Source organism: Vanacampus margaritifer, chromosome 2, assembly GCF_051991255.1.
Source record: "Vanacampus margaritifer isolate UIUO_Vmar chromosome 2, RoL_Vmar_1.0, whole genome shotgun sequence".
Classification (NCBI taxonomy): domain Eukaryota; kingdom Metazoa; phylum Chordata; class Actinopteri; order Syngnathiformes; family Syngnathidae; genus Vanacampus; species Vanacampus margaritifer.
This window is the reverse complement of record NC_135433.1, coordinates 15,535,421-15,549,359: the sequence shown is the minus strand read 5'-3', so window position 1 is coordinate 15,549,359 and position 13,939 is coordinate 15,535,421. Positions and strand designations below refer to the sequence as shown.

General features: G+C 38.3%; 1 protein-coding gene across 1 annotated transcript in view; it reads left to right on the top strand.

Annotated features, from left to right (window-relative positions):
* The window catches only part of LOC144045044 (SH3 and cysteine-rich domain-containing protein 2-like), a 29,692-nt gene that overhangs the window by 2,809 nt on the left and 12,944 nt on the right, over nt 1-13,939 (top strand). Inside the window, exons 2-3 of the mRNA XM_077559846.1 lie at nt 9,761-10,127; nt 12,368-12,462. Of these exons, the coding sequence (XP_077415972.1) occupies nt 9,761-10,127; nt 12,368-12,462 (462 nt within the window). The remainder of the gene's footprint in view (nt 1-9,760; nt 10,128-12,367; nt 12,463-13,939) is intronic.

Below are 13,939 nucleotides of genomic sequence, written 5' to 3'. Positions count from 1 at the left end.
CTCCGCTCTCCTGCCGCGGGTGCGTTGCCAAGGCTGGCGGACGCGGGCGACCGATCGCTCATTGTTGTCGTTTTAGTTCATTGTTGGAATACAATGGCAGCGACTCATGCTGCCGTTTATAGCCCCGCGCTCATCCTCAACCGGTGTGCCGTGGCTGCTTGATCTTGCGTGTCGCGTCCTCATTGGATGGGGATGAATAGCTCAAGAAAAAGAAAATGATTTTTGTGGGGGTTCAAGACCATGAATTTGCAAAAAAAAATTCAAGAATGATAGACAACCTTAAACAATTATTCATCCAAAAATTAACGGCATTCCCGTTTTTGTTCACAAAATGTAGGCTTATAAAACACACAAGTCAAGGCATCCCTGTATTCTCATTTATTGTCTCTTAGTACAGAAAGAACACAGTGGAAGAAAACTTTCCTCTTACTTAACTTTCAGACAATCCTTTTGACATCACACGATCCATTATTTGTATTAGAGGGACACCTGTTGGGTGCTGATTGGTGGTCGAACCCCATTAACTCATTTACTGCCATAAATTCGATTTATAAAAAAAGATTATTAAAAATTTGGGGCAAGATGTGATGAAATTTTTAATTGTAATTAATCGCATGACTTCACTAGTTAACTCACGATTAATCACAAATTTTAATTAATCTGTTCTAGATGTACATTAAAAATATTCTAGGTTTTCATAGTCTTGTTACCAAAAGTGGAAAAAAAAGTTTAACCAATAGAAATAGTTCAAATAAAATTTTCTAGTCGTCAATGGCAGTGAATCAATAAAAAAAGAAAAGAAGAAAAGATTGTTAAAAAAATTTGGGGCGTCAGGCGATTAAAGTTTTTAATCGTAATTAATCGCATGACTTCACGAGTTAACTCGCAATTAATCACAAATTTCATATCTGTTCTAAAAAAATATAGGTTTTCATACTATTGTTAACAAAAGTGGAAAAAAAATGTAACTAATAGAAATAGTTAAAGGATTTTTTTACGTTTAAAGCCGTCAGTGGCAGTGAATCAATAAAAAAAAAAAAAAGAAGAAAAGATTATTACAAAATTCGGGGCGTCAGGCGATTAAAGTTTTTAACCGTAATTAGTTGCATGACTTCACTAGTTAACTCACGATTAATCACAAATTTCATAATATGTTCTTAATGTACAATAAAAAAAATTCTAGTTTTCATACTATTGTTAACAAAAGTGGAAAAAAAATTGAACTAATAGAAATAGTTAAAATAAAATTTGGACATTTCTAGTCGTCAATGTCAGTGAATCAATAAAAAAAGAAGAAGAAAAGATTGTTAAAAAAATTTGGGGCATCAGGCGATTAAAGTTTTTAATTGTAATTAATCGCATGACTTCACTAGTTAACTCGCGATTAATCACAAATTTCATATCTGTTCTTAATGTACAATAAAAATAAAAAAAAGGTTTTCATACTATTGTTAACAAAAGTGGAAAAAATGTTTAACTAATAGAAATAGTTAAATGAATTTTGGACATTCATAGCCGTCAATGGCAGTGAACGAGTTAAAAGCTACGCTTCACAATCAAAAGTGTCAAATGGGGTCAAACTAGGCCTGGCAAGGAAGTGTCTGATTCGGGATGGCTGCGGTGTGTTATCATGGAAATGAGCGCAAACCTTCTGCTTGAGACCGCAAAGCTGTTTGAGATGAGGCGGCCTAGTTAGAGCGTGGAAGATTGCATCCCGAAATTACACCGCGCTCTTGTTCCTTGAGCTCCTTTTGAAGTTGTTGTTTTTCAGGTCCTAGTAGTGCAATAGGAAGGAAAGGAGTGGCTCACGGTGTGATACTATCACCATCATCTGGTTTTACGATGCGGTGATAATCAACATGTTGGAAGGAAAGACAGAATATGTGTAACTTCATTATTGCTAACTTTTTACTCATTATAGAAGAACCATGGGCTGGTGGATTGATACTGCATCATACAGCGGCGATACTGTACGATACAATATTGATATTGTGTACTTAGCTAAAAAAAAAAATCTCACATTGGATTTCAAGTCACATGGTCATGATTGATAGTGTTAGAAAAGTCATTTTTATTGTGCTTATCCATCATGGGTTGATACTGTCAGAGGTAGGGGTGGGAACCTCTGGATACCTCACGATACGATACGATATGCGATACAAGGCTCACGATAATGATTATATCACGATATGACATTACCGCGATAAATCCACGGTGATCTACGATAAAATGACTCAAGACATAAATTGATGTATTTTTCAATGAGAAAATTGTTGTTGTTTTTTACAATCACTGAAACAAAATATTAAAAAATATTTTTAACAAATACAAATGTCTTCTTAAAAGAGACCACTTTCTGTTTTTATAAACTGTGACAATATTTTTGTGTAACATTGCAAAAGTAAATAAATTAAATTGATTATTAAATCCAATTAAATCACCATTAATATTGCTCACAAATTGTGTTTGTCATGTTTTAATATTTAATATTTATTTATATTTATGTTTTAAAATGTGACGTATGCTGAGTCAGTTGCTGGACCGATAATAAATGTCTTACACAAGTAAGCTGATGAGTCTTCTTCGCCTGAAGACTGCCACTCTTATGAGGCGCTCCCCCTAGAGGCCTGCCAAGTAACTGCTTTGAAGTGGTCGATTAAAAAAAAAAAGTTAATTGTTTTATTTTATTTTATTTTTTACCTTTTCAGCAGTTTTTCAGTTGCCATTTTAATGTACTTTAGAATATGCTGACATTTTTAGGGGCCTTTTATAGAGGCCATATTTGAACAAACTCCTACAGAATGTAACCAATTGTCTTCGAACTAGAGCTGTCAAAATTCATTTATTAATACAACAAGTAATCAATTATCAAATTAATCAACAACTATTTTAAAAATCGGGTAAACGTTTAGAGACTTTTATTTTTATTTTCAATTGTCCACATTTTCTGATTTCACATATAAACAGTAATTGTTGAGTGATTTCTCTAGCCCTTCATGAAAAAGACTGATTATCTTCTGTGTTTAATTGAAATAAGAAATTTGCAAGCATCTGTTATTACTTTGGAAAACAATGACCAAACCTGTAACATAGTACAACAGACAATCCCTCAGTTTTTTTTTTTAAAATCACTCTACGAATACAAAGTATGAAATAAACACCAATCGCTGGTTAATAAACAGTAATTAGGGTAAAAAAAAAAAGATTTTGTAATCCAATTTGATGCAAAATTAAAATGAATCAGATTAGTCAATTAAACAACTGAATAATCGATAGATTAATCAATTCCAAAAATATTGGATACTGACAGCACTACTTCAAACTTTGCGTGTTTCATCTTAAGATGTTGAAGATGAAAAGCTATTGAAAGCAGACCTGGCATAATAATCAATAGGCACCCCTTTTGGCCAATTGCTACCAGATTTAAACCGTATATGAATGCCAAACATTTTCGTTGTTAACATTGCATGTTGTTTGACGACTTGCCGGCTGCCCTGCTTTCTACTTTCTATATCGTATCATATATCTGGCAGAGAGCCACACACTGGAGCTTGAACATTGAATTATATCTGCTGCATGACGCATTGATCGGCTGCGCGTGTATGAGAATAATCGGCTTTTACAGGCCTGCAGGATCTTTTGTCGTGAGAATGTTTTTTCTATTGATTGACAGCACGCTGCACCTTGCATGGCGCTCCGCAGGGTTGCTCAGTACCCAACATTAAGGAGCTAATGCATTTCATCTGAACGGACACGTACAATGTTCACGTCAGATGACCTCCACTGATGGGGCTGGTGGTGAAACGGAAGCCCAGAGGAAGGCTCTACTCTCTCTCCGGCTCGCCGACCATTCGATTAATTGTAATTGAGACGCACACTCCACTTCTGCAGTCATTTCTCCTAATTGACTGGTTTAAAAAGCACCGATCTCCTGTACATTAGCTACACCCAAAATATTAGGAACGGCTCTTGAATATGATGCAGCCATTGCGAATAAAAAGTGTTCAAATTGATAGCGGACAGTGTTGCACACCGCCAACAACAATTTCAAAAATTTTACATTACATTTACTTCAACTTTAATACACAACAAAACTGTCCAAAATGGTGCCCAACTTCAGCCTCCTCAAACATTATCTTCAACCCCCCTACACATGTGGCGTTCACACAAACCCAAGTTTATTATTATAAACCTTCAATATTTAAAAAGTTAGCATCAGTGAATCCGTCATTTCATGATGTAGGGAATACCGGGGCAAAGTTGTCACACTGCAATTTTCTTCTCCACCAGAGGGCGCAACGAGAAAATTGAATACTAGTTTTCTTCGTCTAAATGGTCAGGTGTTGTGTACTGTCTGAGGAGAGAATAGCACATTGTTAGATAAGATGAGTGCCAGTTATCTGTTTTGCACAACCCAAAGTAAAATTTTCAACTTCCTATATTTTGAAACAGGTGTCGTACATAGACAAATTTCAGCAGCAAATCATGTGGACTCGTTAGAGGAGAGATTCAGGCATCTTGTCATGCCTCAGTCACGGCTCTGTTTTAAGCTAACTTTAAACAAGAGCAAGTATTAGCCAATTTGGTAGTTTGGGGCAACTTGTCTCAGTCATTTTGGGGTTTGTTGTCACATATGGAAATAATGAGCCAATGAAAAATGCACATCTGGCAACTCGGTTTACATATGCCAGAATTGCCCTTCAGATGATGTGTTTGAAGAGTGAGGAAATTAATTTGCTAGGTTTTGTTTCATTGTTTAAAAATGGATTGTCCAGTTGTTGGAACTACAGTATGCCAACATGTCAGGACTGGTTTAAGTTTCATCAATCCATTAACCAAAAATGCTTTATTTATTTATTTTAATTCAAATTAATCTCAAATTTCCAGTTTAAGGGAAGCAAATCAGGCATTTGAGGCTGAGAGCTATGACCTACATGCTAGCAGTTGAAGGACTTTAATCGATTTCATAATATTTTACGTTTTTTTCTTTTTTTTCTGGAGAGCTCAGTATTGTTCATTCGGTAATTTTACCGATTTGACATGTCATCATCATTGCTCTCCTTTTTTTTTATTTTTTATATATATATATATATATATTTTGTATTATTATTTTTTTTGTATGTGGGTGAGTATGTGTATGTGCGTGCGTGCATGCGTGCATTCATTAGTTCACCTAAAACCTATAAAAAAAATTAAAAATCCCATACCGTTTCCCTAAACCAATCACTTCCAGCCAGAGTCGTGAGGCCTTCAGGAAACCCGAGAAAGGACCAAAGAAAAGAAAGGAAAGTGAAATCCAGCACCGACCAGACACCACCCACCAGGCCACCAACCAGAGTCCTTCAGCAACCCCAGAGACATCTAAATTTCAACAAATCAGGGAGACCTCAAGAGACCAAAGGAGAGACTGAGGAAAGGAAGGACGGACAGACGAAGTGGAGTGAGATCCACAGACACCAGCCTCCACCGATTCAATGACCTGAGGGAGATTGTGTCTGAGTTTCGATAGATGCTGGTGTGGTGGATCTGGCGTGCATGAAAATCTTAAAATATTAATATTATAAATACATAAAATATTTTATGTTAAAGTTTGCTCAGTGACTATGGTAGATTTTCAAGATCAATGACAAACCATTTCTCTGCCGCTAAAAAGAAGGGAAAAAAACTGGAGAAAATTACATTTTGTCCTTGTTTTATTAGTTGCAAAATCCACTGTGACATCTTACCCCATATAGTGTGACAACTTACCTGTATATATATGTATATATATATATATATCCACTTAACTAAAAAAAAAATAAAATGTTTTTTTTGAGTTGATCAACTCAAAAGTTAAAGTTTTGCAGAACTTGAATGGTTTGATAACACCGAATACATTTTTTTTTTTTATACATAGTTACTTAGAAGCTTTCTGTTACAGCAACTCAATTATTCTCAGTTACCAATTTATAAATGTTATATAACCCCTGGATTAAGTTAACAAAAGTCCAAACCATAAGTACACTGTATGTCCTCACGAGAAAAAGGAAGGTCAGAGGGCCGGATTCGATCTCACAACCTTGGCTTTTCTCTCTTGTGAGTTCACGAAATCCATCATCCAAGACCTGGCGTGGCAATGGAGGCTGCTTTTTGTCAACACGCGTGACACACGACGCATTTTGATGCGGCTTCCCACCGCCTCCTATCAGATTAGGAGCCTGGGACACTCTGTTGATTGATGACGAGGACTGTTTGATCACAATGGCCCGAGCGCCATCAAGAAAAGGCCATGTGACCCCCGCCCCCAACTCCTTCATGTGTGAGGATTTTGTCCGAGGGGCTTCTCTGGTTGGTTAGCAACGATCCTGGCTTCAAACGATAGTATGTGGACGTCAAGTGACACCTCCGGGAAGTGAAAATGGAGGAAAATGTGCATCACTTTTGCAGCTATGACAGCTTCCATTCTTCTGAGAGGACTTTAGAAGTTTGTCAACCAGCTTAATCTCATGCAAAGATGACCTTTAGCACCTTAACTTTGACAATTAGGTCATAAATTGCCAGTTCGCATAATGGCAGCCACTTTAGAGCATTTTGACTGAACATACCAAAAGAAAAATTTTCTTTTACCAGAAAAAAAGTTTCTTTCTAACTTTTTCCATTCTTATTCTTACATTCCCTCAACCAGTAAGAATCAATAAGGAATCAGATCAATACGCGATATCGATAATGGAATCTGAATTGCTGCATTCTAAACATTTCCCGTCATTAAAACTAATAATACTAATAAAACTGATAGTTCTCCTTTAACCCCTGTGTCCCAATACTTTTGTCTACAGCTTGTAGCTGAGCGTGCGGTTTCTTTTCAAGGTTTTATTTTATTTGGGACTCATCATGTTCTTCTTCCCCCGCAGTGCTCGTATCATAGAAGAATGAAACTGTAAAATTGTTCAGATTCCCTCCCGAGAGGCCCATTGGATTTTTCTTCTAAAATCTGCAGCTTTATTGGCTTGTGTGTGTGGTCTTTTTTTTTTGTTACATAGTGGGGCCAACATTTCGGGATTTCACAGAGTTGTGGGGCCCGCCCGTCCATGTGGAGCCATTTTGCTGGGCCCCGCAAGTTTAGACCTCTTTTTGAGGTTCAAGACTTGGTTTTAGAGTTTAGGTTTGAATTGGGTTATGGTTGAGGTTAGGGTAAGGAATAGGGGTAGGCAATCATTTTTGATGGTTGGGGTTTGGGGTAGAGGCTAGGAAATGCATTATGTCAATGAGATGGCCCCACAAAGATAGTAAAACAAACTTGTGCGTGCGTGCGCGGGTAGTTTGGTTGCTCTCCAGCAAAACGACATTCTTATCATTTATTTTTTGCTTTTGTTTTTTGCATGAAAGTACTTTAATATTTTCATATCTAAATGGACTTTCTTATTTTTAAAATCATCCATTTACTTACATACTTAGATATTTAGTTACATAAAAATACTAATTTTCATACTCATAGTTATTGATTTGCATTTGTAGTAACTTTTTGAAACGCCACTTCCTTGCTTACTTCATATGAATTTGCTTCCATACTTGACTAATGACGTGTCAGTTTTTACGCCGCGGTTGTTCCTGGTTGGCTTCTGTTCTCGGCTTCCTTGAGCGTCAGTTTTGAACGCGTGCTTCCACATTTTCGCCGAGTGTTTCATGATGTGAAGCCTCGTAAACACGTAAACCTGCTTCGGTTGGTGCTCAGTCTGTGCGTTTTTATGAGGCTTCTCGTCATAAAGAACTGACCAATAATGCGGAAGCACTCGCCGAAAGGTAGGCGTCATCAATGATGGGAACTGACGAAAGTGCCCACCTCTGCTTATCCATCCATCCATTTTCTTAACTGCTTAGTCCTCACAAGGGTCGTGGGGGGTGCTGGAGCCTATCCCAGCTGGCTTGGGGCAGTAGGCGGGGTACACCCTGAACTGGTTGCCAGCCAATCCAGGGTCTCTGCTTATTTACTTACATATAATTTTACTTAGATGAAAACTGTTTAGTTGAACACAAAACCGTTTCACTTTAATACACTGTTACAAATTACTTGAATATATCGTCGCCGATATGTGAAAACACTTTTGTCCCCCCACCCCCCACACACTTTTTTATTTTTAGGTTTTTGGGATGAAATTGAATGCAGATATCCCCAAAATGTAAAAATAAAAAATGGGGGTGAAAAATGGACGTAAGTGTTTTTCCATAGCAGCGACGATATACTTACTTACGTATATCATTACATACAATTTTACTTACATACACAGCAAATCTGTCAGTGTGAAATTTCCAGTGTTTGATCAAATCTGGTGTAAACAGTGTTATTCTGACACTGTAAGGTCCTCAGGTGTTGGAGCAGAAGCTAAGTGTAACCTGATCAGCACCACCATGAGTGTTAAATTGACCACACCCTCATTTCCGGTGAACTTTCCAATTTCCAGCGTGCTGTTGGCATTTCAATTTCAACATTCTATAGCGTGGTAGAATGGTCGTCTCCTGGCCCTGAAAGTGTCGGTTCAACCCCGGACCTGAGTATCTTTGTCAAAATATCCTTGCGCAACATACTGAACCCTCAAGTTGCTCCTGATGACTTGTCATCAGTAGTCAAAAGCACTTGTAAGGAGGAAAAACGCTATATAAATGAAGTACCTTTTGTGTGAAGTGTAGTTTCAGTTAAAAAAAAATGTTTTTAATTTTTAACACTACTCAGTGTTTATCAGTGTAGATTTTAACACTATACAGTGTTGGAGTAACACTGGTGAAGTGTCAAGAAAGTAACACTTTGAAAAGTGTTGGATTTACACTCATCAGTGTTTGAGTTTATTTGAAGATGAAAAAGAATAAAAACAAAAGCAAAAAAAAAACCCAGTAATAAACATGCAACAACAAAATAAAATAAAATAGCTACAAATCAAGCAAAATTCAACAAAGCGCACCAAACAACGATTTTCCATGTTCAAAAGGGAGGAAGTCGCAAGACTTATTAAATCCCCTCCCTTTAACATATTTTCTTAGTTTACATCAATGGTAAATAAATAATAAATGAATAAATATATTGCTGAGGATTACAAAAGTAACTAATAATGAACCACTCTATAATAATAATATAAAATAAATACTCAGAGAGCTCATCATTATAAATCCACAGTGTGGATACATATTAAGTGTTTATATGTATCTAGTGTTAGATTTAGCATTACTCAATGTTAATCTAACACTGGCCATTTTGCTGTGAACTATTTTACTTATTTTACTTATTTATTAATTACTTTACACACAGATAAAAAGTACCATTAGACAAGGCTATGTCTTGATTAAATGAAGCTCCTCTGTTCACTTCAAGCTACCAGACAAGAGGGGAAACATATTTATCAGAGGTGGGCATTTACGAATAAACTGTCCGGACGCCGGTTATGCTGAAGATTGATGAAAAAAAAAGAAAAAAAAAGATGGACTAAGAATTGACAGAAGTGGAATTTCATTCATCACCACACAAGTCTGTATCAGTCCGTAACTGACGGATGCCCGTTTTGTTGACGATTGATAAATGACGGACGGAATGCCCTCTTTTGTCCGTCGTTCCTAAAATAATGTTGATGAAGTGATGACGGAAGTGTGATTAAAATGAAATAACGGGCTGACGATTACAGTTTAGTTCAGCTTAAAAAAAAAAGATGAACTGACGAATGATGAACTAATGATGAGTCAGCATCTGATATTTACATTGGATTCAGCCAGATTGTCCGTGTGTGTGTTTGTTTAGTTGCAGAGACTGAAGCGCTCGCTGTCCTTCATGCGCAGCAAGAGCGTTGAGAACTTCTTCCAACGGTCCTACAGCGACGCCCGCCTCCCCCCGGAGTTCATCACGGAGCCCATGCCCCCTTCGTCGCCCTCGCCGCCCCCCCTGGACCCGATGCCGGCGGGCTCGCCCATTGTTGGCTCACGGCCCCCGCCGTCGCTGTCGCCGTCGGTCAGCCCCAACCCTTCCATCGCCTCGCGCTCGCCCTCGCTCAGACTGTCCCCATCGCTGCCACCCAAGCCACCACAGGCCTCCCACATCACGCACTCGTTCCATAATCACATCTTTCGCAAGCCCACCAACTGCCAGCTCTGCAAGAACATGATCCTAGGTGAGACCACCATTACTTACATCCTGTTATACTCACAATCGGTTCATTCGTACTGACTTTCAGGGCTGCAAGAGAGTAGAACATTTCCATCGTCAATTAAACCAGAGCAGGGCTGTCCAAACTTTTTCCTCTGGGGCCACATACAGAAAAATCAATACAAGGGCCACTTTCAAACTTTTTTATTTTATCAAGCAATTGCATAATCTTGATCTATTACCATGTTTGTTTGTTTTTTTTGGGGGGGCTGCTACCTGAACAGCTTTCTAAATAAGGCAACTGGGTTAGGATTTTACAAGATTTTAGCGGGGTGAGACCCTGTGTTATATTTTCGCAATTTGGACCTTGTCTCAGAGCAGAACGTGGATGAAACCATTTTTTCTGGTAAAAATTGTATTTATTCACCAGTGTTATGAAGAGAAATGCTGTTACTTATAATTGTAAATGATTGATTTGCATATTTAGAAAAGAGCTACAGTATATAAAACTCATTTATTAGTAATAGTAACCAATATCCTTTTTAGTATATGCCGCAGGCCACTTAAAAATGGATGGTGGGCCAAAAATGGCCCCCGGGCCATAGTTTGGACACCTTTGAACCAGACGATTTCTGAATTAATCCGGATTGGAACCTTTCTGAAAATTAAGGATGATTTAATGAAATAAAATATACTCTAAACCCTTTTTTTGTATTTTGAAAGTTCATGTAAAGTGGAAAAGAATATGTCCTTTTGACACACTTTGATCTAAATGTGTAATTACTTTATTAAATAGTCCACCATCTTGCATATTATTAATTTACATAGTTATTGATGTACATTACTGAATTTGGTAAGTACTGATTTTCCAAGGATGCTTATTTACAGCTTTACTTCACTTGCCATAGATGCTGACAGTAAAGCCCTTTTCATACTGCACTTGCTCAGTGTGAAGGAGTCATGAGGCAACGGTTAAAATTGTCTTAGTGGAATACGAGTTAAGTTTTCATCAATATCAGAAGGCGGCCATTTTGCCACTTACTGTCGACTGAAGATGACATCAATGTTGCTCAGGTCTCAGGTAGCAACGAATCACAGTGCAGCTTCAGAAAACAGGTGAGCTCTGATTGGTTGTTGCCTGAGCCCTGACCAACGGTAATGTCAACTTCAGTTGACAGCAACTCGCAAAATGGCCGCCCCCTGAGATGGACAAAAACGGCTGGATTTTGCTTCGTAACTCATATTACAAAAATGTAATATTAATCAGAAAGTTGTGTTTAGACTAGTGAGGTCACATAGAACGTATTATTGTCAAGAAATGTTTAAGGTTGGCTTCCACTTTAAGGAGGAGGTCCTCAACCCTCTCCAATTGGTGGCGTTTGTCTGATGCCATGATGCAGCCGATTTTTAATAGAACGTATTCCACTTTGAGGCGCCTTGCCAGCGCAGCAGAAGTCCTCCATGCCGCTCAGCAATTCTCCATTCTGTGGTCCCCGCCCCTCACCACATACACAATGAATGGGTTTGGCGATGGTGCGCCGCTCCCTGCTAAATGCAGTGTGAAAAGGGCTTTACTGTGCATGTGAATATTTGTTGCTTTACATCACACGCTTACATGTTAGCTTTTTTGTAGTTGAATTGCCACATAGATCACAGAGTAAATCCAAAATTGTAAGTTACTTACTTCTTTTTGGTGATAATTATTTACTTAGTGAGCGATGTTGTTACATTTGCACGCAGTCATTGATCCCACGGGGACATTAACTTTTGTTTTTAGGCGTAATTGCATGAAATCAAATATTTCCTTCACTGTGGTTATCGTTTTGACTTAAGATAAGCACAATGTGTCTATGTGTGTGTGTGGTTTTATTTGATGTTTTCTGCTGGTCTTTTTGCTACTTCTCATTACATTGATGGATTCTCAACTACAAACGTCTTCCCTTGAGTTCAAATTTATTTTCCCAGCATGCATTGTATCTTCATTATTATTATGTGATAGATCATCCGGCTCCCCTGCAGGCTTGTGCACTCACCTCCTCCCCGTGCAGCTTTAATCACCACGTCAGAGAAGTCAAAGAAGCGCTCATGTATATTTACGACACGACTGGGATCGGATAGGGAATCAATAAAAAATCCAAAACGCTTGTAAATCATTCAAAACGCTTGTAAATCATTCAAAACGGCGAGGATTGTCGTGTGGCTGTGCTTTTAACACTGTGATGGAACTGTGACGAATCAATCATTTCTGTCAAACTCCCTACATAGGAAACTCCAAACAGGCTTTGCGGTGTAAAACGTGCAAACTGGCGGCTCACCTGTGGTGCACATCGGAACTCTCGCAGCAGCCTTGTCACGGGAAGGTGCGACAAAACACACACACACACAACATATACAAATTGTTTTTCACGATCGTGAGAAAAGGTGACACAGTTCATGGAGTGAATGATGAATGGCATGTAAAAAAAAAAAATCTTTTCTCAGTCTTATTTTTGTTGTTATAGTTTAATGTGTCACTATAGCAAAAACATATTAGCTTCAAAGATGTTGTCAAAAATACTCTAAAACGGCTGCCAATATGGGGAACTCTGTTTTGAAAATGTCCGGCAGCGAAAGACCAAAGTCAGCCATCGCAATTCATCTGATGTTAAATCATCTTACTTGTGCTCAATTAATTTGTCACAACATGCAATATGAAGTGCATGTCAATTTTTGCCCATTTGGCAGACGCCATTAGTAGATCAGCTTCGACATCCGCGAGTACTCAAGTTAATTTAATTTTATTCAACTTTTAGGAAACCTAATATCTGGATCAGACAAAGACTTTGAACCGAGGGATAGCGGTGTCGATAATGGTGTGTCTCAATACTTTTAGTGCAATACAGACGCTCCCCAACTTCCGAACGAGTTACGTTCCGAGCGATCGTTCGTAAGGTGAATTTGTTCGTAAGTTGCTTCAGTGCTATATTTTGTATTATAATTTATGTTTAAAGAGAATACGTACAGTACTGTACTACGTATGTTAGAGAGAGAGAGCGAGAGACACACACAGTATGTACATGTACGTAATAAGATAAATAAAATGAAGTTTAACTTACTTTTGGAAGATGTACTCGATGCTTCAGGATTTGATGGAGGAGGAAGAGGAGGATTTTATATCATGAGAGGTTCTTCGTCGTCGCTGGAATGGGCTTCAAAAGTTACTTCCTCCTCCGTAACTTCAATGTAGGAAGAAGTTGAGGGTCGCGGAGAAGAAGATGAGAGTTGATGAGTATCTTCCTTGGAGGATTTACTAGAAACTGGCCGAAAGAAGCGATCTAACGACGATTGCACAGTTTTCTTCTTTTTTCATCATAAATGATGCGGTAGCACTGTATGGCATCATTCAATTGATTTGCAACCTTTGTGCAACGTTCAATATTTGGGTCTTGCTGCTCGAAGAGTGCGATGGCTTTATCTATGAGCGACAGGCGTTTCTTCTTCTTCCTCCTCCTCGACACGTTGCTGAGCCTCCAATGCTGGGTGAGCTCTCACAGCGCCAAGCGTCGGTATTAGCGGCGGAAAGAAGCACTACAGTACTCGGAAAAAGGTGCGCAATACAAAATCTAACTTACAGCATCTCTTTCCGAACATTTTTTGACATGCACGCATGCGCGCAGACATGTTCGTATGTACCGTTGTTCGTAACACGAATGTTCGTAAGTAGGGGAGCGTCTGTATAGAATGTAGGACTAAGCATTTTAGCATGTTACGCTTTTTAACTCATTCACTGCCATTGACGGCTATAGACATCAAGAATTCATTTGAAATATTTCAATTAGTTTAACATTTTTTCCCATT